General features: G+C 38.1%; 1 protein-coding gene across 4 annotated transcripts in view; it reads left to right on the top strand.

Annotated features, from left to right (window-relative positions):
* The window catches only part of LOC134224160 (phosphatidylinositol 4-kinase type 2-alpha), a 66334-nt gene that overhangs the window by 9403 nt on the left and 29106 nt on the right, over nucleotides 1-27825 (top strand). Inside the window, exon 1 of one of the 4 annotated variants that reach the window (XM_062703445.1) lies at nucleotides 10364-11600. The exons of the other annotated variants lie outside the window; for them this stretch is intronic. Within the exon in view, the coding sequence (XP_062559429.1) occupies nucleotides 11156-11600 (445 nt within the window). The 5' untranslated portion in view covers nucleotides 10364-11155. Of the gene's footprint in view, nucleotides 1-10363; nucleotides 11601-27825 lie in introns of those variants that run through there. 4 annotated transcript variants of the gene reach the window in all.

The following is a 27825-nucleotide window of genomic DNA, read 5'->3' as shown; positions in this document are numbered from 1 at the left end:
CTTAATTGTACCTTGACAGATATGTATTTCGACCTCAACAGTAAGGTCGTCTTCAGTGTCTCGTACTTGACTCGACTCGACCTAAGTACAAATATCCGTCAAGGTACAATTAAGAGGTGGAATTAAATGGGATAGTACAAACTCGTCTTAGGGGCCATCCAGAAACCACGTGGTCATATTTTTGAAGATTTTCAACCCCCCCCTCCCCCCATGTGGTCTATCGTGGTCATTTGGCAGACCACCCCTCCCCCCCCCTTTGACCACGTGGTTTTTTTTTTCAAGTGCAAAAATTAAAAAAACCCTATGTAACTAAAACATATGGTTTTTTATTACCCTAGATTGTTTTAGGAATTGGAGTATTTTTTTCTGGAACACTGCCACTTTTTTTCATATCGCTGGACTCTTCTTAGTTCTAAGACCCTTTCATGAATTTAAAAAGCATTTTATTTAGAATTTCATGTTGATTTTTTAAATGCAAACTTCTCTATGACATATCCTTTTTCATACGCACTACTAGAATTTTGTGCATTATTGATCGAAAAATTTAAAAATGCACCTAAATGTTCTAATTAGGTGCATTATTAAATTTTTCGATCAATTAGCCTAATTATTCAATATCATAAGAACTAGGCTTCTCAATCCTGAATAATTGCCTACATTTATTGCTTGGATGAATTTTAAATTCCAAAATCTTCCTAATTTTCAAGAATAATTATTCTGGAGTTGCAAGGAAACCCTTCAGAATACTTAGAAGACATTCTTCAGAGTCTCCACGGAAAAATCTTCAGTATTTCAACGACTTTTTTCGAAATTCTGTGGAAGAGTTCCTAAAAAGATTCGGTAGAAATTTTGAAGAGCTAGAAGAATCCGTAGAAGGATCCTAAATGCATATTTACGATGAAAATTCCAATAAACATCAAATTCCGAAGAACTTCCGGTATAAATTAGAAAAAAATCCAGCTTACTTTTTTACAGAATCTCTAAAGATTTTTTTCAAAATCCTGGGCAAATTTAATGAATCTTCAAAGGAAATTCTTCTAAATTTCCAATGGAATTTTTTCGTTTTTCAAAAAAAATTTTAGAAATTTTCAGCAGTTTTTTTAATTTCCAAAAGAAATTATTTGGAGTATACCAAAATATTTCCGATGGAAATTCCTAACATTTTCCAGTAGAAAATCGAAAAAAAGTTCATCTAAAACACCAATAATGAATTTCCCGAGGATATTTCGATATTTTACAAGTGGAAATAACGAAAAAAATTGCACTTTTGTAGTACTTGTGAAGGTTGTACTTTAGAAGCAATTCCAATAGGAATTCCTTAGAAAATTAAATCAAAATTTTAAAGACTTTCTGATGTGAAAATTCCTTACAAATTTTAAATCATTTCTTGTGCTTCTTTGCATGGTAAAGATTTAAAGCAATGTTTAGCTGAACCTACAAAGAAATCAAAATGACTTTCCGAAGAAGAATGAATTTCCCATGAAATTTTGGAAGAATTTATGGCGCAAATTAAAAAAAAAACGCGAACCTTGAGAATTCTAAAGATTTATTCTTTGATATAAAAAAAAACACGAACCTTGAGAATTCTAAAGATTTATTCTTTGAAGATAATCCATAGACTCTTCCGTGGAAATTCTAAATAATGCCTCGAATAAAAAAAATATATGGAAAATTTAAAAAATGTGATAGAATTCACAAAGAGCGTAAGAAATTTCTTTTCAAAATTCCAAGTTTGAAAATGAAAATCCAAAAACAAAAAATCAACGGTAATATCAAAGTGTTTCATGTGGAATTGGCTATTTAATTTCTAATGAAAATTCAGAAGATTTTTATTTGAAAAATTTAGCAGTCTTCTTCTACTTCTATGGCTCCATATTCCAACTGGAAGTTGGTCTGCTTTTCAACTTAGTTTATTCTATTAGCATTTCCTCAGTTATAAATTGAAAGTTTTAAATGCCAGCAATTGTACGATTATATATCTTGTGTAGCAAGTACGAAGGATACATTATACCTAGGGTGTCGACAATGTTTGACACCCGAAAACATCCTAGACAGGAACGAGAATCGAACTCGTCATATCTGGATTGGCAATCCTACGCCTTTGCTCGTAAGGCTAACTGGAGACTGAACATTTTGAAGTGCACTCCCTAAAATGTTCGAAAAACTTATTTTGGAAATGAAATAGAATTTCTGGTGAAGATTCGGAAGAACTTGTCGAAGAAATTCATTAGAATGTAAAAAAAAATATGAACATTTTTTCCACCGAAAATTATATGTATTTCCCACGAGACTGTTTTGAATATTCAGACAGAATTCACATGGAATTTTTTTCGGCATTTACACTGGAGATGTTTTGTTTTTTTTTCATGACCAATTTGTAGCAAAATTTACAAGCAAAATTTTCCAGAGAGAATTGTTCAAAAAACATTCTGAATGCTAGCACTTTATCAGGATTGTATGAAGTAAGGTCAAAGTTTTTACAGGAAATTTTTTTACTGGATTTTTCCTGAATATCCACAAGAAATTCTTTTGAAGATTTTTCTTGAATTATTGAACAGTTTTCAAAATTGTAGCTGTAGTCCGCTGATGCAAAAGTGTCGGCGGCGTGATGCCAAAAACCATCTGCGGCGGAATTTAAAAAAAAATATATTTTTTCATTTTTCTTTCCCAATTTTTTTTTGTGGAAATTGAGACTGAAACGCAACCTGTTTTTTCGTTTATTTTTTTATGGAAATAGGATCTAAAGCTAAGTTGGCCAAATAACTCAGATATGCATCGGCGTTGCGACCGACGCTGCGTTACCGGGTTTTCTCGATGCTTAATGCTAAATTCTTTTTAACACTGAGTTGAAAAGACGCTACGTGGGCATCGGCCCTAAGATGCGCTTTGCGTTTAATGATTAAATCATTAAATTTTGATGATTTGTATTTTTTACACCGCTATTGTTATTTACCAAAAATTTTCGTGTTAAAAAAAACCACGTGGTTCGAGAGCAACACCCCCCCTCCCCCCATGTGGCTTATCGTGGTCATTTTCCAAACCCCCCCCTCCCCCCCTATATGACCACGTGGTTTCTGGACGGCCCCTTATGACAAGTGAAGACATTCCACTAAAGAGCTCTAAATAGTTTTGTTAAGATTTATTGATTGAAGAAGGGTAATCGTTTTTTTTTCACGGAAAGAGCTATCCGAAAAACCTTTCTCGGAAAGTTCGAGTTTCCGGGAAAGGTTTTTCGGATAGCTCTTTCCGTGAAAATTAAAATTATGTGGTAAAGATAAAATTATGCGTGGAAGAGTTCGTGTTGCAAAGAATTTGATCAGTACCGTACGGGGATTTTTGCACTATTACAGCATTAGATTGGTTCTGTAACAAGTGTGCAAGCAGTTACCGTTTTCATGTATTGGCCAAAGCTCTCGTTCCAACCAAATTTAAAGCAGGAATGGTTCCAATCCCTATTTTGAAATACCCGAGTAGACGAGGATTAGAAGTAAATCAATCGTGATTTGATTGCAAAATGAGATATGGGTCTGATTTATATGTAGGATTTAAAAGCACAAAATATCAGACGACAATATCCAAATTTGCTCTGAAATATCATGAGGATATCAGTTAATGGTATTTGGAAGAAGTGATTAATATCTCGAACTATTAGTTTGTTTTTATCCATAACACATCTTGATATTTAAATAACACTACGGTGTGTTTTTTTGTTGATATTTTTGCCTGCTCTTTTGAATCTTACATCAAAGCCCATATCATGTTTTATAATTCAGTTCTGTCCGGGTAAGGTAATGCAAAACATGAATAAGAATTGCATTGCAATTGTAAAAATTAAAATAACAGCCGTGGAATGTATTAGGGTCCTTCCCGGTAAATGTGCTCAAAATATACATACCGATATTATCAAGCTGAGGTACACATAAAAAGCCATTTAACACGCACTAATTCTTATGTGTTAAGTCCTCAGTGGCAGATCTCTCCTACCACGCAAAAAATGAAGCTAGATTTTGGTTCTGATATGCACTTTTAGAAAATACCCATAAATTACTACACTTTAGAGGAGGAATGATTCAGATACGTGTGATCCCATATACAAATGTGATATGCTTCTAAAAAAAGTGTGACACAAATAGCTAATCACTGCGTTACATAATTATTGGATTTTCATTCTTCTTTTATATTATACTTCCTTTTGAATGATCGCGATTGTCTTAATTCAAAACTTTTGGCCACAATATTTAGCAAACAAACATTATTTTATTGATTCAAAAGAATGTAAACGTTTATCTCCAGAGCTACACCTCGATGGATGAAAGCTTATTTTGTCGGATTATACCGTGGATTTCACAAGAAATGCTTGCTTTAGCAGGAACTTGCTTATTAATTTTTGATTACAAAATCAGTTACGCCCAAATCATAAAGTAGTCCTGAAATACGACAAAGTAAAACTAAAACCTATGTTTTGCTTAATAAGTGGATTGTGAATGTCGAAAAAATATGAGACAGGTTTTTGCTCCATATTGCAGCAGGTAATGGAGGTACGTCAACTTATGCGATCAAATGACCATTTTTCCAAAAACAATTATCGCCATAACTCGAATGTTTCCGAACAAAACATGAATATTTTTTGATGGAGCATATGTATAATCGTACGAAGAATCCATGTCCGCAAAAAAGTGTGTTTTGGTCATTTAGGCTTATACGTCAACTATGTGATCATGGGCAGTGTAGCATTTCGCATAACTCGTTGTTGTTGTATCCATTTAATGTATCCATTTCAAAAAGTTCGTTTTAAACTATCTGTTGCTTTGATATAAAACTGAACTCCGATTTGATCCGAATATAAAAACCCTGAATAATCCACCTAGCGGTCATGGTGCCTTTCTCGTGCAAATAAAAAATGGTATTTGGTCATAACGAGCCCATGGTCCGATCTGACCAATTTCAAAAGGAAACAATGCACAATGGGAAAAAATTGTCCATAACGCGAATAAATTCAATATCTCGGTTCGGTGTGGGCGAATTACGCTGAAATTTTGACACAAACCGTAGAATTTTCTGGGGAATTGTGCAAAGATGGTTAAGTTCACTGCACGATGCTGCAATACCTCATTTTACCCCAATTTTCTAACTATTACCTAAAAGGCCAAAGACTTCCGGAAAGCATAACAAATAAGGGGCATTAGGTTAAAACAAGGTTTTGCAGCTTCGTGTAGTGAACTTAACCACATTTGCATTATTCCCCAGAAAGTTCTACGACTAGTGTCAAAATTTCAGCGTAATCCGCCCACAGCGAACCGAGATATTGAATTTATTCGCTTTATGGACAATTTTTTTCCCATTGTGCAATGGGACAGAATTATGCGTCGAATGCAACTTGTTGCAAGCAAATCGGTTAAAGATAAGTGCCTGAAAAATGAGTGACACTTCTGCCACATTTTTTTGGGTGGGTGCACACAGACATACACACAGACACACACACACAGACATCACCTAACAGTATTTTCGCGTGCATGCGATGCCACCATGCCTAGGAAAGTCCACCCTAGGAATGGGAGGCCACCGGATTACTGGTGGACTCAAGCAATTGCGAACCTGCGCCGCGCCTGCCTACGGGCAAGGAGGCGGATGCAGCGAGCACGCACAGAAGAGGAGCGTGTTGAACGACGGGTGGCGTTCGTGGCTGCTAGAGCCGCTCTGAAGACTGAGATTAGATCAAGCAAGGCCCCTATAGAGCGGTCTCCAGAGATGCTGGAGAGGATCATCGCGCTCTTCCCACGTCACGACCCACGTCCCTGGCCTCACTTTGTGGAGCTTCCCTGGGCCAGGGTGGCCGACGAGGGAAGAGTAACCGTGGGGGAACATGCGGGGATTGCACAGTCCCTTAGTGTAGGTAAGGCGCCAGGACCGGATGGTATTCCGAACCTGGCCATCAAAGCGGCCATTGCTGAGGCTCCCGAGATGTTCAGATCTGTCATGCAGAGATGCCTGGACGAGGCATCATCATCATGGAAAAGGCAGAGCTTGATCCTATTGCCAAAGGCGGGAAAACCACCGGGGGATCCGTCGACATATAGACCAATATGCCTGCTTGATACGGCGGGGAAGGTGCTCGAGAAGATCATCCTCAACAGGTTGTTGATACGCACGGAGGGTGCGGATGGTCTATCGAGTAACCAGTTTGGCTTCCGAAAGGGTAAGTCGACCGTAGACGCTATCTTGTCCGTTACCAAATCCGCAGAGATAGCTATCCAGCGTAAGAGGAGGGGAGTTCGCTATTGTGCAGTAGTGACTCTCGACGTGAGGAATGCATTCAATAGTGCCAGTTGGGCAGCTATTGCGGATGCGCTCCTGCGTCTTGGAATTCCCGAGTACCTGTACAAGATTCTCGGAAGCTACTTCCAGAATCGAGTACTGGTATACGACACGGAGGCGGGTCGGAACTGCGTTGACATAACCTCAGGGGTTCCGCAAGGTTCCATACTGGGTCCGGTGTTATGGAACGTCATGTACGACGGTGTCTTGAGGTTCAAGTTCCCGGTGGGCGTGGTAATCGTCGGCTTCGCTGACGATATTACGCTGGAGGTCTACGGCGAATCGATCGAAGAGGTGGAGTTGACTGCAGCCCACTCGATCGCAATTGTGGAGGAGTGGATGAGTTCGGAAGTTAGAACTGGCTCACCACAAGACTGAGGTGGTTGTTGTTAACAACCGAAAGTCGGAGCAACAAGCGGTGATAAGGGCAGGCAACTGCGTGGTCACCTCTGAACGCTCCATCAAACTCTTGGGTGTAATGATCGACGATAAGCTCACCTTTGGTAGCCACGTCAATTACGTCTGCAAGCGTGCCTCCACAGCTAGAGTGGCATTGTCCCGGATGATGTCCAATAGCTCTGCGGTTTATGCTTCGTCCTCGTCAAGGCTGGGGCAGACGTAGGCACCGCGTCGGCAAGTCCCTCTGTGTGTTGGCGAATAGGCCCTATTGCAGAGAGGTCAATTTGGGGTGCACGCGGCATCATCATTCGTGATACCAGTCGTGCAGAGGGAAGCAGGCGCGAAGTCGACCCTCCCCACCTTCCGAGGAGATAGGGCGTGGTAAGGCCACCTGGAAAGCCGGCAATGCGCTGGCACGATACCATGGTGTTCTTCTAAAAAAGCGAGTCATGATGTTCGGTGCTGCAAGGACACGCAGCTAACCTCGAGGGTGCGTTGTGCACTGGCCCCCCTTTGAAGCATTACTTTCTGGTTGTACCGAAGGGACGATGGGCTTGGCGGCAATGAAAACGGTTTAGCGGGTCGGGGATGCAGTCCTGCCTCCCTCGTTTGGTTTGGAGGTGGCCCCTAATCCCGCACTTCCTGGACAACCCAGGATGTCTGTTGAGCAGATTCCCCCTCCATTGCTTAGGAAGTAAAAAAACAGACATCACCTCAATTCGTCGAACTGAGTCGATCGGTATATGGGTCTCCGGGCCTTCTATAAAAAGTTTGTTTTTGGAGCGATCATATAACCTTTACGTATACAGTCAAACTTCCATGAGTCGATATTGAAGGGACCATCTTCTAATGGAAATATCGAGATGTGGTAGAGAAAATCTTTGGAAAGTTGTTTGAAGGGACCATCGCAGTAACCCAATAAATATTTTTTAATATGACACACCTTGCCTCCATGAGTAGATAGAACATTGACTCATAGAGGTTTGACTGTAGTTAGTATACGAGAAAAGCAAAAACCTAGCTAAGATTCAAAAATTTTTACCCTAACTTTTTACAAGTTAAATAAAAACCGGGAAAATTTGACAAAATTTATTGGGAAAAGCGAAAAAAAAACGGGAATTTGAAATTTGAATTTCAGTGGTCACCCTGTAATTGTGAAATAGAAAAACTTGCTCTAGTTTGATTATATGAACAAATGATTGAAAATCTTAATCCATTATAATTAATCGAAATTACAATGTGTTCAATTTGTTATCTGCAATTAAGAGTCTAAATATTTGAATTCGATATTATTACGAATGACAAGTGAAACTCCTCTATAATTAGGGTGACCATATGGTATCCTCAAGGAGGACATGTCCTTAAATGAATGTATTAAGGACTGTATCGAAAATAAGTTGTCCACATCATTTTATTCGAATACAATCGGATGAATTTTAATAATTTATTAAAATTTGTCCAGCAATATATGGTAATTCTGTTTGTTAAGTTTTATGAAAAAATATAATACTGAATAAATATTGCACTATTCCAACATTTATTCGAGCATTTTTCTTCCTGGTCAGAAATCGGCATACAATTGTCTCGTTTTATAACATGATTACTTTCTGATCCAAATTCCGGTCACTTGATTTTGATTTTCTTCTTTATCCGAGAGGTTAGCGAACGTTTAATATTCCCCAAGCTTGTTGACCATGAATTTTAACCTTTGGGAGTGGATTGCAGGGTAAAACAAACCAATTCCTTCATGAGCTTCTGAGTTATAACACTTTGAAAGTGGATAACTTATTTTCGATACATTCAAATGCTTCTCAATATTGAATCATATTTCGATCGTAACACATGGTACGTTTCCTCCAAAGTAGTTTAGAAAAAGCTAAAAATTGATACGTGTCACAACTCGAGTCGAGTTTAGAACTATTCCATTTAATTCCACCGCAACGTGTTGGAATTAAATGGAATAGTGCTAAACTCGTCCCATAACAGGTAAAAATATTCCACTGAAAGAGTTTAAAAATTTTCCAAAAAAATGACGCAAGAATGGATCTTAATAATGAATCAAAGTATAATGCCTATTTTCCAATCAACGTAGACTATATGAGCTTCCAATCATTGTGTATATTTACAGCATGAGGAATATTTGTTTAAAAAAATGTGTTGGAGGAAACATGGGACTTAAGCTTATGACCCCATTGCAAAGACGGGTGCTAAAATATATTCCATACTCAACAATATTCTATAAAAATTAATTGTAATCTATAAAAATTAATTGTAATTTTCAGGGTGTAAATAGCTTCAAAATCGCCATGAAAATCTACGTAGTTGTATCCAGCCTGAATTTTTTTCCGAATTTTCACACAAAAAAACTATTGAAAGCCTCGGGATCTAGGTGCATTCGCATGTGACGAACTTGTTGGTGTTCAAATAATAATCTCCGCTAGTCTAGAGGTGTCTAATATAATATACAATCAGTTTTCTATTGCTCAACGTTGCGATGTTTAGGTCATTCGAAAATAATCATATTTTAGTTTAACTTGCTAAAATTCTGTGCAATGCTGCCGAAAATGTCAGCATATTGATAAATCAAACATTTATGTACCATTATTCAGATATGTTGAAGCTTATTTAATAAGATCTCACTATAAAGGTGGTGAGATCTTTCTTTCTTTTGATATTTTTCTAAATGTGTATGTCGTATTTGACTCGACGTCCCGAAAAATCAGTCAATTTAATATCAAGTTCGGGAAATTTTGGGTTTGGTATTTTTTTAAATGTCCTCCTTTTTCAACCAAATGTCCTCCTTTTTGGCACGATTTGAAGGAATTGTCCTCCTTTGGAATAATTTCATATAATCACCCTATCTACAATGAATGTCACCATCATTTCGAATAATATTAAATGAAAAAAAATACTGAAACATTTAGCCTTAAATTTCATGGACACAAATAATATTGTGTTATTATATTATTGTTATGTATTTATAAAAATAATCTGTTATGTTTTGGAATAATATTATGACAATTCCATTGTAAAATGTTCAATTTGTCGTTGTTAACGTTAAGACGAAAACAAAGAACTAAGGAGGGGCAATACTGTCTTTAATTTTTCAAGATAAAAAGCTAGAAAAGAGAAACATTTCCTAATAATATTTTTCAAAGAATCGCTAAATCCTAAAACACTATTAACCTTCCGGGACTAGTACAACACCATCGAAAAAAGCTCTCTTGTCGTTCACATCAAGGGCGGGACTGCGTGAGCAATCCAGGATCATGCGAGTCCCGGAAGGTTAAATCTTCCAATATGTTCAAAATGGAATTATCATTATTGTTCAGATGAGGTTTGGTATTTGCTTGGAAATTATCATTATTAATAGAATTAGGGGAAGAGGCCCCACAACGCCCATCGTCTCTTCTTCATTGCTTTGTTTTTTGATGGGATGAACATAGAAGCTGTGAGATGCAGTCCAGGAGCAGTAACCCTACTTCGGTTTTTTAACGGAAAATTCTTCAGAATTTTGACAGGCAATCGTCCCCAGGGAAGTCTTCAAAAAATTCAGATTTTTTTCTGGACATATATTTTTAATTTTTATATTTTTGCTTGGAAATAGTCAAATGAACCGAAAATAAAATTCACCTTGAGTAAATTACTAAGCGGAAAAATCTATTTGTTCATCGAAAAAGTCATAAAATGCCCTTCCACTGATAACACCAGGTATGGGAGCCTTGTCTCATCGTATCCACCCAATTTCAAGCGACACCCACACAGCCAGCCCTTCGCACATAGAAAAACTGCTATCAGTCGTGAAAATCTGAGCGAACTCGAGCACGTCGAAAAGTGTGTTTCGCTTCGTTCGTCCCGTTTCCGACATCAACTGAAGGCTCTCGTGGCTTCTTAGACGGTGGGTTTCCATCCAGTGCTGACGGCGAACGTTTCAGTTGGAATTTTCACCTTAGTGCCATCGGCGGTGGCACGGGTGGCTCTACTGCTTCCTTGTCTCTATAGCTGCTAGTGGGTGGTTCTGTTGTGCGAAAAACTTTTGAAAAGACTACAGAAGGAAGCTCATCGTTACCGGGTTGTGTTATTATTGTTCTGTCTGACAAACTGCACTGTTGGAGGATGTGCTAAAGAGGAAAAAATCTCTCTTTGTAGCTGTTCTCGTTTTAGTTTGTTCAGTGTGCTAAAGCTGTACTGTGCTTGTGCCAAGAATAAATTATTTGCCATCAAGTCTGGTAGTGAAAAATTGCGATATTATTAGTCTATGAGACGGAGTGCCATCTTTTCTAGTGAGCGTGTATTCGTGCATATCTGTGTTGCGAAGGATCAAGTTCAAGGATCACCATTCATCCGTCACGATTCGCGGTGTCAAGTGTTGTGCTTCAATTATCACCCTAATTAAGCTTGTTCCAAACTGCTATCACGCAGTCATTCGCATTCATGGGTGATGGTAGTGCCACGTCCGCCCCAGCGAATGGAAAAACTCAAAGAAGACCTCAACATTTTCATCCTAGACGATAGCAATATACACCAATCTACTGCGACTGGATTCGTGCAAAGTGGAGCACTTCCGACTGAACTGCAATGTCGGAATACTCCGGTTCGGATTTCATTCACTCCACCACCGCTCCGGCCGCTGGATGACGCTGGTCCATTGATACTGAATCGTATGGTTTCCGATGGCTACGGACCTACTCAACAGGACACCGATGAACCCATGCAGATGGACCACCATCCGTACCGTTATCCTATCGCTACCGTCGGTGGCAATCCACTTGCAGAGCACCGTGGGAATTGTTGTGGCCCCGGCGTCACAACGCTCGGAATCGATAACAACAATATCGAGTCCCTGATTAGTGATGACGAGTACTTTCCGCATAATGATATTCCAGGTAAATGATGCTTAAAACTTTTGCCTTTCATGTGCTCTGTTGACCTGCATTCTTGCAACCTCTGGTGCACAGACGAGTGTTTGCTCAATTTAAGTGGATAAAACTAAATTATTGATTACGAAAGTAAGATGATACCGTTTGATCCAGTGAAGTTGTGCAAACGTGACATGAAGCAATTTTGCTGTGACGATTTAGCATCACTGCTACACCACACTTATTCGATTCTGTCTCATGTTTGAGAAAATAAAAAATAATCCTACTACTACTACTCCTCCTAGCTTTTTCTACCTTTTTTACAATAATATGTTTTACAAAAAATACTTTTGATTGGGTTCCGAAGCCGTCAAAGCAACAACATTGTCAGCGTTTGAATGATTGGAGTTTCCTAATTAGCTCCGCATAAAAAAATAATACTCACTGGCGGAGCTAGAGATCGACTCGACACCACTCGTCGTAAGCACGCTATAGGTCATAAAGGCAGCGTTTTTGCGCCAAGTGGTGCTCCATCAAATAATAATAACTGACCCCGCCAGGGGTAACACTTACTGCTAGATGTATGCAAAGAGCATAAGAACAATAAAATATACTTCGCTGTTTATATTGAATGTATTGACAGACGATAAAATAATTGACATAGTTTTGGCCACGCTTTTACACTGCGTACTCCTATGTGCGATAGTGAAAAGGGAGCTTACATATATGGTTGTTACGACTACGCGGATTTCGCGATTTTCAAGAATTTCGCGGATATACATAACGATTTTAGGGTTTCGTGCGGATTTAGTTTTATTTAGAAATTTAATAATTAAAATGCTAGATTCAAGGACGATTATTTGAGAATTGTTTTTATGCCTATCTAGATGGGCTTTATTTTAATTAGCAAATGTTGTTGAGAATAAAACTTACGTTTGAAGGCTATTAACATTATTTTTCGAATAGGTCCAAACCCTTCTTGAATGGCTATAATCTTTATTTCAATATAATCAAATTTTATGAGGAGAAAGACGTCACTTGATGTCATTTTAATCCATTCGGAAACATGACGCACACAAGACATGTCTATTGAAGGAAATGAACACCCATTTCCATCTTCAATTTCTTTGTAATTCAGAGATATTTGTCAGTTTCTGACTGATTCTTTCTTTTACGATTAACCAGGTAGCATATCATATCATTTTCAAAAGATTTTTCGTCAGGAATTCTTTCATAGTGTTGAAACATGCTTCATAGAACGAATAAGGGTTTATACAACAATCGAAAACACAAAAATGTTCTTTGATTGGATGCAGATGCCCCATTCGTCCAAAAAGTCGTCCAAAAATTAGAAGATGATTCTCAAAATTTATTTCTGGAGGACTTTTTTACATTATTCTTCTTCTTCATTGGCATTACTTCCCCCACTGTGACATTGCCGCCACGCAGCTTAGTGTTCATTAAGCGCTTCCACAGTTATTAACTGCGAGGTTTCTGAGCCAATTTACCATTTCTGCATTCGTATATCATGAGGCTAACACGATGATACTTTTATGTTTTATGTTTTATGGAAGTCGAGACGATTTCCAACCCGAAAATTTTCCAGACCGGACCGGGAATCGAACCCAGCCATCCTCAGTATGGTCTTGCACGGCTAAGGAGGGCCCCAGTATGACCAATCCGGAAAATTATAAAGAAATTTTTCCAAGATTTCCAATAATTTCCAAGAAGATCTTTTGTAGGAATAGCCGGCTTTTGTAGTCCGAAAGTTTCTCCCGGAGTTCTATTAAACATTTTACGAAGAATCTGTTCACAAAATCCACTAGGAGCCACTTCAAAACTTCGACATTTCTTCAGAAATTCTCCCGAATAATCATTCTGAAATGTCTTCAAGGATTCCTCCGGCAATCGATCTTTCTCGTCCGAATTTGTATCTCGATCTATTTGCTCAGTAAATTTCTTATTTTAGGACAACTTTCCCAAAAAACGATTTTTTTTTAAGCCTCTCACTATTTTACGTGTGAATTAGCCGGGAGAATTAGTATGATAATGTTTCAAATTCTGAAGTATGCTAAACCAATCTATAAAACAGCAATTTTTCGTTGTTTAGTTTTAAGTTTTAAAAATAGTTGAAGGCGTTGAATACTATGATTTGCTGGAAAATATCGACCATGAATAAATTGAAGAATCGATTGAGCGAACAAAATTTTATAACGGAAAAAGTTTTTTCTTCCATAAATACTCCAGAATTTTTTTCCAAAAATATCTTCTTTTTTATGGATCCTGTACACCTCCGGTGGTGCAAAGGACCGACTTGAAAGATCTCCATCCTGAGCGTTGCCCGACTATCGCTTTAACCTGTTGCCAGGTTAGATTTCGGTCGACTTCTTTTATTTCTTTATTGAGGCTTCGCCGCCATGAGCCTCTGGGTCTGCCTCTGCTGCGATGTCCCGCTGGGTTCCAGTCTAATGCTTGTTTACAGATTTCATTTCCGCCCCTACGTAGAGTGTGGCCGACCCAGCCCCACTGCCGATCCCGAATTTCTGTTGCTATCGGCCTCTGGTGCCAACGACGATGGAGCTCGTTGTTTGAGATCCAGTTGGGAGGCCACCAGGCCCGAATTATATACCGCAGGCATCTATTAATGAACACCTGCAGCCGTTGAGTGCTCTCCACTGAAACACACCATGTTTCGCTAGCGTATAACAGCGCAAATTTCACGTTAGAGTTGAAAATTCGTATTTTGGTGCGTTCACTTATCTGCCTGTTTTTCCAGATATTTCTTAAACTCGCAAAGGCAGCCCTTGCTTTCTTGATCCGTGCGCCTATGTCGATCTTGGTACCGCCGTCTGACGCCATTTGGCTACCAAGATATTGGAAGCTTTCAACATTCTCCACTTGGTTGTCCGGCTACTGTGAAACTGGAAAGAGTCAACATGTTTACATCCAACGATTTGGTTTTGTTGACGTTGATGACTAAACCTGCAGAGGAGGAGCGCTCGGCAAGGTCGTTGAGTTTACTTTGCATATCAGAGCGTCGTTGCGCGAGCAGTGCAACGTCATCAGCCAATTCGAAGTCGTTTAGGTGCTCCATGGTTATAGGCTGCCGCATCGATCTTCTCCTGAATCTGGGCTAGGATAATTTTGCACAGAACTTTGAGAACGGTACACAGCAACATAATGCCTCGCCAGTTATCGCATACAGTCAGGTCACCCTTTTTGGGCACCTTCACTAAGATACCTTGCATCCAGTCGACCGGGAAAGTTGCGGTGTCCCAGATATTACGAAATAAACGATGCAGTAGTTGAGCGGATGTCATGGGGTCAGCTTTGAGCATCTCTGCTGATATGCGGTCGACCCCTGGGGCTTTATTCGATTTCATGCTTTGAATGGCTGTTTGAATCTCTAGCAGTGATAGAGCTTCGGTATTGACGCGTGTTATACTTCGGATCCTAGGCAGATCATGCCGAGGTGGTGATGGCCTGGCTGGCACTTGAAAAAGTTGTTCGAAGTGCTCAAACCAGCGTTTCAGTCGCCAGTGGGTCGGTCAATAACTGATCATTCGCGTCTTTCACAGGCATCGTTGCATTCATCTTCGCCCCGCTTAAGCGTCGTGAGATATCGTAGAGGAGGCGAATGTCCCCGGTTGCGGCGGCTCTCTCTCCTTCGTCGGCCAGAGAGTCTGCCCACGCTCGCTTGTCCCGTCGACATGAGCGTTTTACTTCCTTCTCAAGAGCCGCGTATCGTTGACGGGATAAGACTTTGGCTCATCTGGTTTTCGATCGCTCTATCGCGGCTTTGGCTTCTCTTCGCTCCTCTATCTTCCTCCAGGGGCCTGTAGCATAATCGAAATTTTACTAATAATATTAGTAGAGTAGCTTGTAACTTGTATTTTTCTGTTGCATAATGAATCTACAAGTATCAATTTACAAGTCTAATATTACAAGTAAAGCGCACTAATAATATTAGCAGAATTTACAAGTAACTGTTGCATAAAGAAAATACAAGTACAAATTATTAGCGTTGGCTTGTAGTTTCTTTTACAAGTATGATTGGTGCTGTAATTTAATTTACAAGTCGTTTTAATTTTATTACTAGCAGACCCGACGAACTTTGTTTCGTCTAAAATTGATTTATTGTCTGATTAGTTCTTGAGTTATGCAGAAATTGCTGGTTGCATTTGTCAGACAGACAGAAATTCATTTTTATGTATATAGATTTCAACTGTGCAAAGCAAATATACATCGTTTTATTGTTTTAACGACTTAAAAGAGAAAGAAACTATTATTTAAAGTGCATTAAATTGTCATACAGTGAAATACTATGCACTAAGAATAAATTTCTCGTTCCAATACAAAACTGAGAATTATGAAATTTTTCAAATAACTCTGGAGAAAGCGAAAATACTTTAAGCACTTACGTCAATTTTGTGTAAAATAACTCTTCTAACACCACGTAGTTTACCCTAATCCACGTAAAAACATATTACCCAAAGCAAAGTTTAGTAACTTTAGTTTCATAAATATGACGTCATTCAAATGTGAGTTGTTATACTGAACAATCTCGGGTGGGGCCATGCATCTTGCCCTATTTTTGATAACAATCATGGAAAAGAAAGGATAAAATACTTAAATTTTGAATAAATTTGATGCGATATTATCATCAGTAAGTATTTTGAACTTAAATTTTGAATTGATTTATCTTTCAAGAAATCGCCTAAATTTCATAATAATTTCAAAAATTTCAATTATTAATCTAAAAAAATCCAAACCCGCATAAGTCCCGCAAAACACGTAAATTGAAACCCGCAAGTACAAATTGCAATAATTAAAATCCATGTCAATCCCAAAATCCGCATATAAAAACCACGTAGAAAATCACTCCAATACCATGCCAATACCACGAAACCGGATTAAATCAATAAATTAAAGAGAGAAGGATAATAAATTCGTTTTCCGTGTATACCTATCGCAGTATTCTATGCACAAACTTGCAGAAAAACATAAACAAATCATTTATCGCCGCATTGACAGTGAACTGTCGGATGAATTTTGACAGGTAAATGAACCTGACAGACTTGTCATTTCAACCTTACTAATAATACAAGTACTAATATTATTAGTTGGCGAATCACTTTTATGCAACACAAATTACAAGTACTTGTAATTTTTTGACTTGTAACTTGTAACTTGTAGCTAATATTATTAGTCTGATTATGCTACAGGGCCCAGGTCTCATCGGTGATCCATTGTTTTCTCTGGGTGCGTACACACCAAAATATCAAATAATATTTCAGCAAAATGCTTTACTGAAAAATAATCAGCAATTTGGTAGCTTACTGAAAGTCAGTAATTTGATTTGTCTCCACTGAAAATCAGCATACTTCTGCAGATTACTGATGGCTCAGCATTTCCCATCGACTTGACAGTTTTAGTTTAGACAAAAGTAGCCATTTTGTTTATTTTAGAACAGGAGCGATTTATCTGGTGCATTTAATTTCGCTCAATACAACATGATTCCTGTGAGTATCACATCTAATAATTAAAATCATATGTGTGTATATATTTACATAAAGCTAATGCAGAATTACATTACATTGTTCTTTTTTCAGCATTTCGGGCCATTGTAATCATAGAAAACCCAAGGAGAATGACATAAGTGTTCTAAGCTGAAAAATCCATAAAAGACTGTACATCCTGCAAAAAGTCGCACGAAATTTGCCGTCTTTTATGTGGAATATGCCATTTCTTTCGGGATTTTTCGGCTAGGAAAAACTTGCGTCGTTCCCTTGGTCGTTCCCCTGTAAAAACAAAGAAAAAGGAGTACCTTTGCCTATATATTATTTTTTAATGTTTAATTAATTCCTTTGTTAATAAATATATAAATATTAAAAATAACAGTTGGTTAATAATTTTGAAGATCGAAAAAGCTGAAGATATCAGCGTTTAGATGTATTTTGCTGAATTTAATCAGCATGTTGCTGTCAAATTCTGTAATGGCCAAAACCTACGAAATTTTCAGCAAACTTTTAGTATTTGCTGATTATTCAGTAAATAGTTGTCAAATGAAATGACCGCTTGACCCGCTGAAATTTTCAGTAATTTATTTTTACTGAAATGATTGCTGATCGTTCAGCTCGGCAAAATTCAGCAAAATTATGCTGATTTTCGGCGAAAAAAATTAGGTGTGTAGTTCGCCCATTTTGTTCTCGCTGGTGGCGATGAAGGCATTCTTGATGGCGGTCCATTGGTCTTCCACGCTGACACCTTCCGGAATATCTGCAGCACGCGTCTCCAGTTCTTCAACGAAGGACCGTTTCACCGTGGCATCTTCCAGTCGGCGTGTGTTGAATCGTCGTCCAACTCTTTCCTCCTGCCGACGAATCCGCGCAATGCGCAGGCGTATTTCGCCGATGAGGAGGTGATGATCAGACGCGATATCGGCACTACGTTTATTCCGTACATCAAGAAGGCTCCGTTTCCATTTTCGGCTGATGCAGATGTGGTCGATTTGATTTTCTGTAAAGCCGTCACGGGAGACCCACGTGACCTTGTGAACCGGTCGATGAGGGAAGAGCGATCCCCCGATCACCATGTCGTTATTATCACAAAATTCTGCGAACACCTCTCCGTTTTCGCTCATTTTACCGAGACCATGGCGCCCCATAATGCGCTCATGGTTCGAGTTGTCGGATCCGATCTTCGCATTGAAGTCGCCCAAACAGATCTTGTTTTCACCCTTCGGAATTCTATCTACGACGGCATTGAGTTGACTGTAGAAGTTCTCTTTGTCTTGCAGATCGGCAGCATCGGTTGGCGCATAACATTGGATTAAGGTTTCGGACCCGTGTTCTAAATCTGGCAACAATTATCCTTTCACTTATAGGTTCCCACTTCATAAGCGCAGAGTGTGCCTGAGCGCTTAGTAGGAAGCCAACTCCGCGATGCCGGGGAGCGTGTTCACCTCGTAAACCAGAGTATAGCAGAACTTGTCCCGACGGCGTTCTGTGTTCTCCAAAGTTTGGCCAACGGACTTCACTCAGTTCCAGGATCTCAAGCTTCATGCGGCGTGCCTCATTGGCAAGTTGTGCCAATTTACCCTGTTGGGTTGAGGTTAAAACGTTCCATGCTCCTTTTCGTGTCCGTTGTTTCGCGCTAAAAGTCGTCGCCGTAAAATCAGTCCGTATTCTTTCATTATCGGATTCTCGAACAAATAGATGTTTCTGGAACAGTAGGTTGTTGGCCCACGATTCTGCTGCCATCTTAGGTTTAGCTTCCGGGGAATAGCATTTCATACTCAGCCGCTGGATGCCAGAACAAACGCTGTTGGAGCCGCATCTCCTTGATCGACAGACGCTCGATCAGTCGGGTCAAATTTGTTTAAAGTCCCACCCAACACCAGGACTAGGCTAGTGCGCTTTGAGCGGCACACGGTCGCTTTAATAGGGCCTGCTTGGGGACACATGCAGCTTTTTATAGAAGTTCAACAGAGCCCACTGTCGAACCCCACCACATCCTAGGCAGACCCCACAGGACGCACCCTCTCACTCTAGCTGATGTCAGAAGGACAATAGTGCCCAGGCTGAACTACCAGCTAAGTACGCAATTCTTAGCTGGCGGTCAATTGTCATCGGGAGACCCGTGGAAGAGTGAGTATTGGAACTTGTGAGGACCAGATCTATGTTAGGCGCCCCTTCCCGGATGTCAACTCACCATTTCGCAGCCCAAAAAAAAAATATCTTCTGAAGTTTTCCGGGAATTCCCATGGAAATTCAAATGCGAATTTCTCCAGAAAACTCATAAATAATCCTTTGTAAATTCATCCGGTTTTTCATTCAGTAATCCGAAGGCAGATTAGGAAGTCCTGCCAATTCTCAAATATATAGAAATTCTCCTGGAAATTCCTACCTGAATTCCCCTGTAATTTCCCAATAAATTCAGTAAAAAAAAAACATTTTATTATTTTTTTCCTTCCTTCAGGAATTCGTTAAAATTTCCTTTAGATATTACCATTCTCCCAGAAATTCTTCTTTTTCGTACAGGAATTCTCAAAAAAAAAAAAATCTCACAAGAATTTCATCAGAAATTACTTAAGGTGATTATACAATAAAGTCAGAAATCGGCCATTTTGTAAACCACGTGCATTTCCAATATTATTTTCAAGAGCACGAGATGAAAGAACCATAACGCGTATGCGGCTGAAATAATGGTAGATCGTTTGCTTAGTTATGCTGAACAATCATAATTTGAGTTTCGGCACTGTACGAAAACTATTACGCCAGATTTGGGCTTTTGGAAATGTATGTAGATAAACGTGTGGTGAATTTGAAATTCACCACGGGCTTCATTCTATAATCACCTTAAAATACTTCCAGAAACATTTCTAGAAAATTCCCTGTAATTTAACCGAAAGCTCCCCAAGGAATTCGTTTTAGGAGGAATATACGAAGGAGTTCTAGAGGCAATTCGTTTAGGATTTTTTGAAGAATTACCTGAATTAATTTACGAATGAATGCCTGCTCTGAATGTATGGAACAATTCTTGAAAAAAATCTAATGGAATATAGAGTGGACTTCCTGAAGGAATTCTAGGAATTGTTAAAAAAAATCCTGGTTTGAACTTCAGTTTTTTTTTTAGATTTTTTTTGAAGGTTTTTGAATATTTTTCAGGCAGAAGTTTCGAAAAAAAATCCTAAAAGAGTTTTTGAAGAAACTTTAGGAGAAATTTTATGTGCAAAAGTATTTTCAAAGGAAGTTCATATGGTATTGCCAAAACAAATTTTTTTAATTGCATATTATTCGGCAACTTGGCCGTACCTAATTTTTTTTTGTTAAGTATCCTGGCTGTGCATGTGCACAGACAAGATATTTAACAAGAAAAAAAATTAGTTGAATTTACACACAAATAAACACAAATATAAACTAATCTCACATCACTAGTCATTCCAAGGCGTGTTAGCAGGGATTCTTCAATTCTTGAGTAACAATTACCATATTTTTGAAAAGATTAAATGTTATTGCAACTTTCTAAATTTTACAAATTCTCTTTATCTAACCTAAAGACACTATATACAAAGACGGGAAGTCTGATCCCTGAACAAATAAATTACCCGGCAACTCTGCGTGTGCAACACTGCTGATACTGGATATACTTTCTACATTGGTCTATACGAATTTCATAATTCAAAAATATTTGATTTGTATCGTGTTCAACCACCCAATAAAAAGCCACAATTCACTATAAACATGTTTAATTGATTTTCAACCACATACGAACACTTTTTTACCTAAATACATCAAAAAATATTTGAATAACAATACAAACATATTTATTCGTGCTGGTTCAAATGAACCCTTGCCAAATGTTGCGCGCGATATTTTGGAATGACAGGTCTCTTGCTCGATTGGAATGACACTGACAGAAAATTTGGAATTCCAATTGGAACATTTCCCGTCTTTGTTTATAGTGTTTCAATCTAACCCAACGAATATTTCCACACACACTAGCGCCTCGAAGCGGATGAGTTCCGAAATTATATGATCTGCAACAGGTTCATTTTGAGCAACTTTGTAGAGAAAGGCAATTTTCAAAATATGAATTTCACAATATCAAACCCAATGAGTATTCTCATACACACTAGCACCTCCAAGCGAACGAGTTCCGAAATAATATGATCTGCTACAGTTTCATTTTGACTTCTTGAACAACTTTGTAGAAGACTGCTAAATCTTACGGATTCCAAAATATCCAACTCAACGAATATTCCCATACACACTAGCGCCACCAAGCGGATGAGCCCCGAAATACAGTCGAACCTCCATGAGTCGATTTTCTATGACTTCTAAATCGACTCATGGAAGCGAATTATACCATATTAAAAGATATTTTCTGGGTTACTGGGATGGTCCCTCGAACGAAGTCGACGGTCGCTTCAATATCGACTCATGGAGGTGTGACTGTAATATGATCTCAGTTACGTTTTGCCTTCTAGAACAAATTTGTGGTGGACTGCAACTTTCTAAATCTTACGGATTCCATAATATCCAACCCTATGAATATTCCTATAAAAACTAACGTTGCCATGTGGAAAAAATCTGAAATAATATGATCTGCAACAGTTTCTATTTGATCTATTGAACAAATTTGTAGAAGACTGTAATTTTCTAAATCTAACCGATTCCACAATTTCTAGCCCATCAAATATTCCCATATACACTAGCGCCTCCAAGTGGATGAGTTCCGGAATAATATGATCTGCGACAGTTTCATATTGACCCCATGAACAAATTTGTGGAAGACTGCAATTTTCTAAATCTCACGGATTCCAAAACCTTATTCTTATATCACCAAGAGCATCGTGGTGAACAATTTGTATGAAAATCACGACTTGCTCCGATGTTTTGAGGTCCCGGTAAGTCCTATCGGAGATCTCAAACAAATCTTGAAGGACGGGAAAACTCGTGAATCCAAAATTGTTCAAATCGGTTCACTAACGGCTGAGATATAGCGATTTGAAAATAGCGTTCCGACTGTTTTAGAAGGCTGTTGTTGGAGTAAGCTTCCTGGGAATTCCTCATAAACCTTGAAAATGGTATGGTTGTTCTGAAAATCGTAGATACTTAGTTAAAACAAGTTGTTTCTGCCGAATTTGTTATTTCCGCTACTTGGTTATACCTTCCATTTTGTCCCATCCATGTTTTGGCACGTGAACATGTCGGTAAGCATGACCATGGTGCACCATTGGTTTTTGTATTTATTGCAAAGAGGAGAACCCTGCTGAGAATAGCATCGCACATATGAAAAACATTCGAAAAAAATCGGGTCTTATTCTTATAATAAAATTTTAATGGTTAAATGATCACAAACATCGTATAAGTATATTGAAGCCCTGAGATGTCTCAGTTTGAAACCCAACTCGTTATCTGGGTGAGTAATTAGAATGGGTTCATGAGCGGACAAAAGATCCATAATAGTATAAACGTTGCTTATTAAACAAAATGTGAAGTAAAAATCACCTCAGGAATTTTTGTAAATCTCCAACTTCATTAGGCTGAAAATATTCAACAAAACTTTTGCGATATGTAGGTATTTAAGAGGCATTCTGAGCACATGCATTCAACAAAAAAGAATAAGAAATAATACAGCAGGAAGATTTTGAATGTAATTTTACGTAGGGAGTATACTTTTACTAGATGTGACTTACTTTCGGTTCGGTTTTCTAAAACAAACCTTATAATAATAACTTAATAGTAATAACTCAAAAATGACAAAAAATCAGATGCTCGATGCTCGACTTCCGGTTAGCGGCCGTATGGGTTTCCTAGCCTTCTATCAAAAGTTCGGTTTTAAAACGGTTCTATAGCATTTCTCTATACATAGTATACGAGAATAGCAAAACCGGGAAAACTTGACAAAATGTATCGAAAATCGGATCGTTTTATTCAATACTTTTGCCGATCAGAGGCGATACAAAACTCTACTTCCTGCTATGACAGGTACGAAAAACCTGCTGGCCGAGTGGCAGGTCGATTCGATTATCTATAAATATAAGTAAATAATTTCGACCAGCCAGATTATAGATATACCCTACGGCAGTTACATATTTCGCCATAGTCGCCAAAACAGAGAAGACTTAAGAAGCATACTCGAACAGCGTACGTGTACTATTGCCAGTATAGATAGAAGGCTAGCGTCGTGCTAGATAGCAAATGCCTATGTATGTACCGTACAATCGATGGCTTTCAGAAACAAGCCACATCGCACAATGCTGCATGAGTGTGACTCAGTCGTAAACAAAAATATTATTAGACTAGACGATAAACGAAAGGAATCGTTCGAAGACACCACGACTAAGCGGCATGTGCACCCACGGAAGGTGCTCGGGGAGAACACTGAAGTTCCTTATGCCGCAACGGAATTCCGTTTGGGAATTGTGCTTAATGAAATGTAGGGCAGTTCGCCAAACGTACAGTGCTTCCTATTGTTGGATACTTACCCACGAAGGTTATAAATTTCCGTTGGAGCGTGTTTTATATGGGCTACAAGATGAGCTCGTATTTTTCATTCAATTCCGCTCTAGGTATTTCATAAATCAAAGCAAATGCACAAATTATACTCGCCCAAAAAGATCAATCGACATTTGTTTGGAACATACATCAAGTTGATTGATTTAGTGGTGTGGAATCTTAATTCAATGAGCATGGCTTCTTGATAACATTTTATGCTTTTATCTCTATCTATTTTTACTAGATTTCTAAATAATCCATTAAATTAGCATTTTATGACAAAAGCCATGTATCATGATTAAAGTAACACGATTTTTACTAAAACTACCATATGACCATTGACGTAAATAAAAGGGGGCTAGAGGAGGCCTCTCCCTCCCTAGAGAAAAATTACCCCCCCCCCATCTATTTAAAAAAAAAAGCTAATTGGCAGTTATATCAGTTTTCAACTTACAGTATTTTGAAATACTGAAAAAGTTTGAAGACAAAAGATTTATCTCCCATATTCACCTATCACAATGAAATAAATAAAAAATTAATGGGTGTGCTAGGCCGATGGCCTCAAAAAATGTCTAAAAGGTTTATTACAAAAAAAACTTTCCGGAATTTCTAATAGAAGTTCCCTTAAAATTCTTTATGAAATTTTTCGGAATTTTCTCGAAAAAATATTTAGATTTTCCTCTGCAAATTCTTCGGAATTTCGGCGATAAATTCTTTAACATCTCTTCGGAACATTCTTCGCAATTAACTCGAAAAATTCTTCAGGAATCCAATGGATTTTTTTTTCTAAATTTCCTCGAAAAGTTCTACAAAATTCCCTCCGAAAGTTGTTCAGAACTCCTCTGAAAATTCTAATAAGTTTGTAGTAGTATATAAATTGAGTTTTTAACAGTAACGAGAAATGAGTAAAGATCCTCGTGTATATAGACAAGGATAAGGAAGCATTGATGCTCGAGTGCACGATCTATGTTTGTTTGTGAGGAACACTTCTTCCTGGGATATTTCAAACGGAGTACATATGCTGCAAGTGAGGTTCAAACAGCCTGTATCATTCTTCGTCATATTCGGGAAACTAGCCGAAAACATATTGACGGTTTTCAAGACCTGAACATCTGCCGCAAAAATATTTAGATATTATTCTACCAAATATGAGCGAAACTGCAGCAATACAAACAACCACCCATTCAACCACAGATCGTATATGAAAGGAGAAATTTTATCGCATATACTGCTATTTTATACCACACTCGTATATGACTGTCGTAAATAATACTTAGGAATGGAATATATGCGACTGTTTTCAAAAAAGTCATAAATCAGTATAAAAAATATCAGTGTAATCGGATTGAATCACCCACCCCCCGGGGATTTGCATAACGATTTTATGATTAATAATTGCAAAAAAAAGAGTATTGGGTTGTATCAAATATTCGACCGCAAATTGAAGGTAGTGCGGTAGTGCGATAGTGGATGCGAAATTTGATCATCAACATTTTATGCATGTTATGCAAAACAGCTGAGTTATTATTCTTCCTGACCTCTTTCCGTAACGGTCCCAAATTTGAAACTTTGGAAGGACCCCCATGTCTTACGGAAAGACGTAATTTTACGTCAAAAGTTGCGAAATTTATTACTTCAGAAGAAAATACAGTTTTGGCAGATTTTTGTGGTATTTTTTTTTATATTTCACGTGTATTTGCTTAGAATTTAGTTCTGAGTCACACGGATTTGACGCGTATTTGGCGTGGAAAATATTTCAGGTTCTCCGTAACAACCCTGCTAGTGAGACCGGTACAAATATTTTTTAAATTCTTGCAGGCCTAATTTTTTCCGTACGGTGCATTTGTTATATTCCGTTTGTTTTCCTGATTATTAATGGAGAAAGTACAAAACAGAGTTGTCCTTGAGTTCAAAACTTGCTGTTAACAACCACGATACAAACTTTTTTTCGTCACTTCGATTCGATATGTATTCAACATTACATCTCCCGGTAGTGTGATGGTTTAGGGATATGCTTGGTCACACAAACTGACCTTGAGTTCAGAACTTGCGATCAATAGACGATACAGTACTTTTTTCGTTCAATAATCAATGTTTCGATATGTATTCAGTTTTTCTATCACATCTCTTGGAAGATGTAAAACATTATGCCGTACAACAAAATGACAACTTTCGTGATCATTTTGGAAGGCTCTCATAGATGTGAAAAACTTATCCGCAGTACAAATAGCACGTGCTATCAAAGCATTCATCGCCACAATCCACCACGTGTCGACAGAAATTTCAAAAATATCAAAGTAGCTTTTTTTCGGGCGGTAAATTTTTCTTAAGCGGCTATCTGGCGCTCATTTTCTGTTGCGATTGAAAATAACCGGATGAGTAGATTTTTTTTATGGGTGGTATAGTTAATTTTTGGTGTACTATTGGGCTCTAAGCCCTCGATCGCAGCAATCCACGTGCGCGGATGATTGCTTTTGAATTTTCTGCCATTTTTTTGTTCGTTTACGCAAGAAATAGATTCGGCTGATATCGATATTTTGCATATGTACTAGAAGCAGCGCCGTAGCGTGCGGTTGGCCGGATGGCCGCCAAGAGCGCCAGTCTTTAGGGGGCGCGGAAATCAAGAATTACCGTATGAGAATTAAAACAATTGTATTAGTTAAGGCTCAAGGCTCCATAACTCTGTTTTGAAAATTAATGACGTTATTGCTTGTTAGTATTGGTGAGGCAACTAGTACGAAAAAGTGACGAAAATTTGAGGTGGGTGGAAATGGGGTGGTAAAAGCTTGTCAGCTGCTACATAATGTTGCCAGATGCAACAAAATGTTTACTTTTAAGTATTTATGAAATATGTTTTATATGGAAACTTATTTTAAAATTCTTCATACACCACTGCACAGTGGTCCAGGTAGCATACAAAGCGGTAATAAGTTGTTCAAGCCGAACATAGCAGAGATAGAAAAAAACTTTGTTCTACAAAGTTGCTCCTAACGGTGAGGGCTTATTGAGGTTTTCATAAAAATTAGGGTGGGCCACATTTGAAAAAAATAAGAAATAAAACTTTTTCATTTGCAGAGATACGGCTTTACAATGTTCCGCGAAGTTATAGTTCAGCCAGATTCCAAGAATTTTGCTAAAAAAATTACTTCTCTAGCTCTTAAATTAACCGATTTAGAGCAATTTTCCCAAGTTTACTTAGGGTGACAGTTTTTTTGCTCTAACTTTTTTGTTTCAAATTTCTCAGCAATGTGATGTTCAGAGCACTTTTTTTACTTTTCAGGGCGCAACTTTTCATGGACTTAGCGTTGCCATATCTCATGCGGATCAAAAGTTATTGAGGTTTTTCTTCGAAAAAAACGTTTTCTTCTAACGGCTGTATCTATGAATGGCGCAAACATTTTTTCAATCTGTTTTCTCGACCTTATTCTACTACTTTCAGGCTTCATTTCAGGGTGTTTAAATCGAGGGGATAATTGAAAATAACCCCATATTATTGCAATGAAAAATTACCGTTTTTTTTTCATTTTCAAGCACTAATTTGCTATTTTTAAGTGTTTTGCTTCCATGGCTTACTTCGTGATATGGCAAACGCCACACCATTTTGTTATAGAGCCTGAGCAGAAGCTAATATCTTGAAAACAGCAGTTCTTATGAACTTGATATGAATAAGAGGTAACATGACAAAAAATAATAACAAAAATTAATAGAAAAATATATTAGCTCTTTTAGTGGAATGTATTCAACCGTCTAAGACGAATTAAGTACTGTCCATTTAATTCCACCAGTTAATTTTCGTTATCTTTGCAGATACGTATTTCGACCACAACTGTGTGGTCGTCTTCAGTGTCTCGTACTTCCAAGTCGAGTCAAGTACGAGACACTGAAGACGACCACACAGTTGTGGTCGAAATACGTATCTGCAAAGATAACGAAAATTAACTGGTGGAATTAAATGGACAGTACTTAATTCGTCTAAAAATTAATATCCAAAATAAATACTTTAGGCATAACATTATTAGATATTTTAATACACAACGAAAATTAATTATGTTTTGCCTTTGATATTGTAATAACAACATATGTTATGCTTCGAATATTTTATATATTACTTTTTGTTATTTCGTATCTTATACATGTCAGTAATTTTCGCTGAGACCGAGCCACTATTTGCACGAGGTCTTTGAAAATGCCCAAATTTATGTTCATTCGAATGCTTTCGGCGAGTTTATTAGGGATCCGAGTTAAAT

This window comes from Armigeres subalbatus, chromosome 3 (genome assembly GCF_024139115.2).
Source record: "Armigeres subalbatus isolate Guangzhou_Male chromosome 3, GZ_Asu_2, whole genome shotgun sequence".
NCBI lineage: Eukaryota > Metazoa > Arthropoda > Insecta > Diptera > Culicidae > Armigeres > Armigeres subalbatus.
Note: the sequence above shows the minus strand (reverse complement) of the source record. Positions and strands in the feature narration are given on the sequence as shown.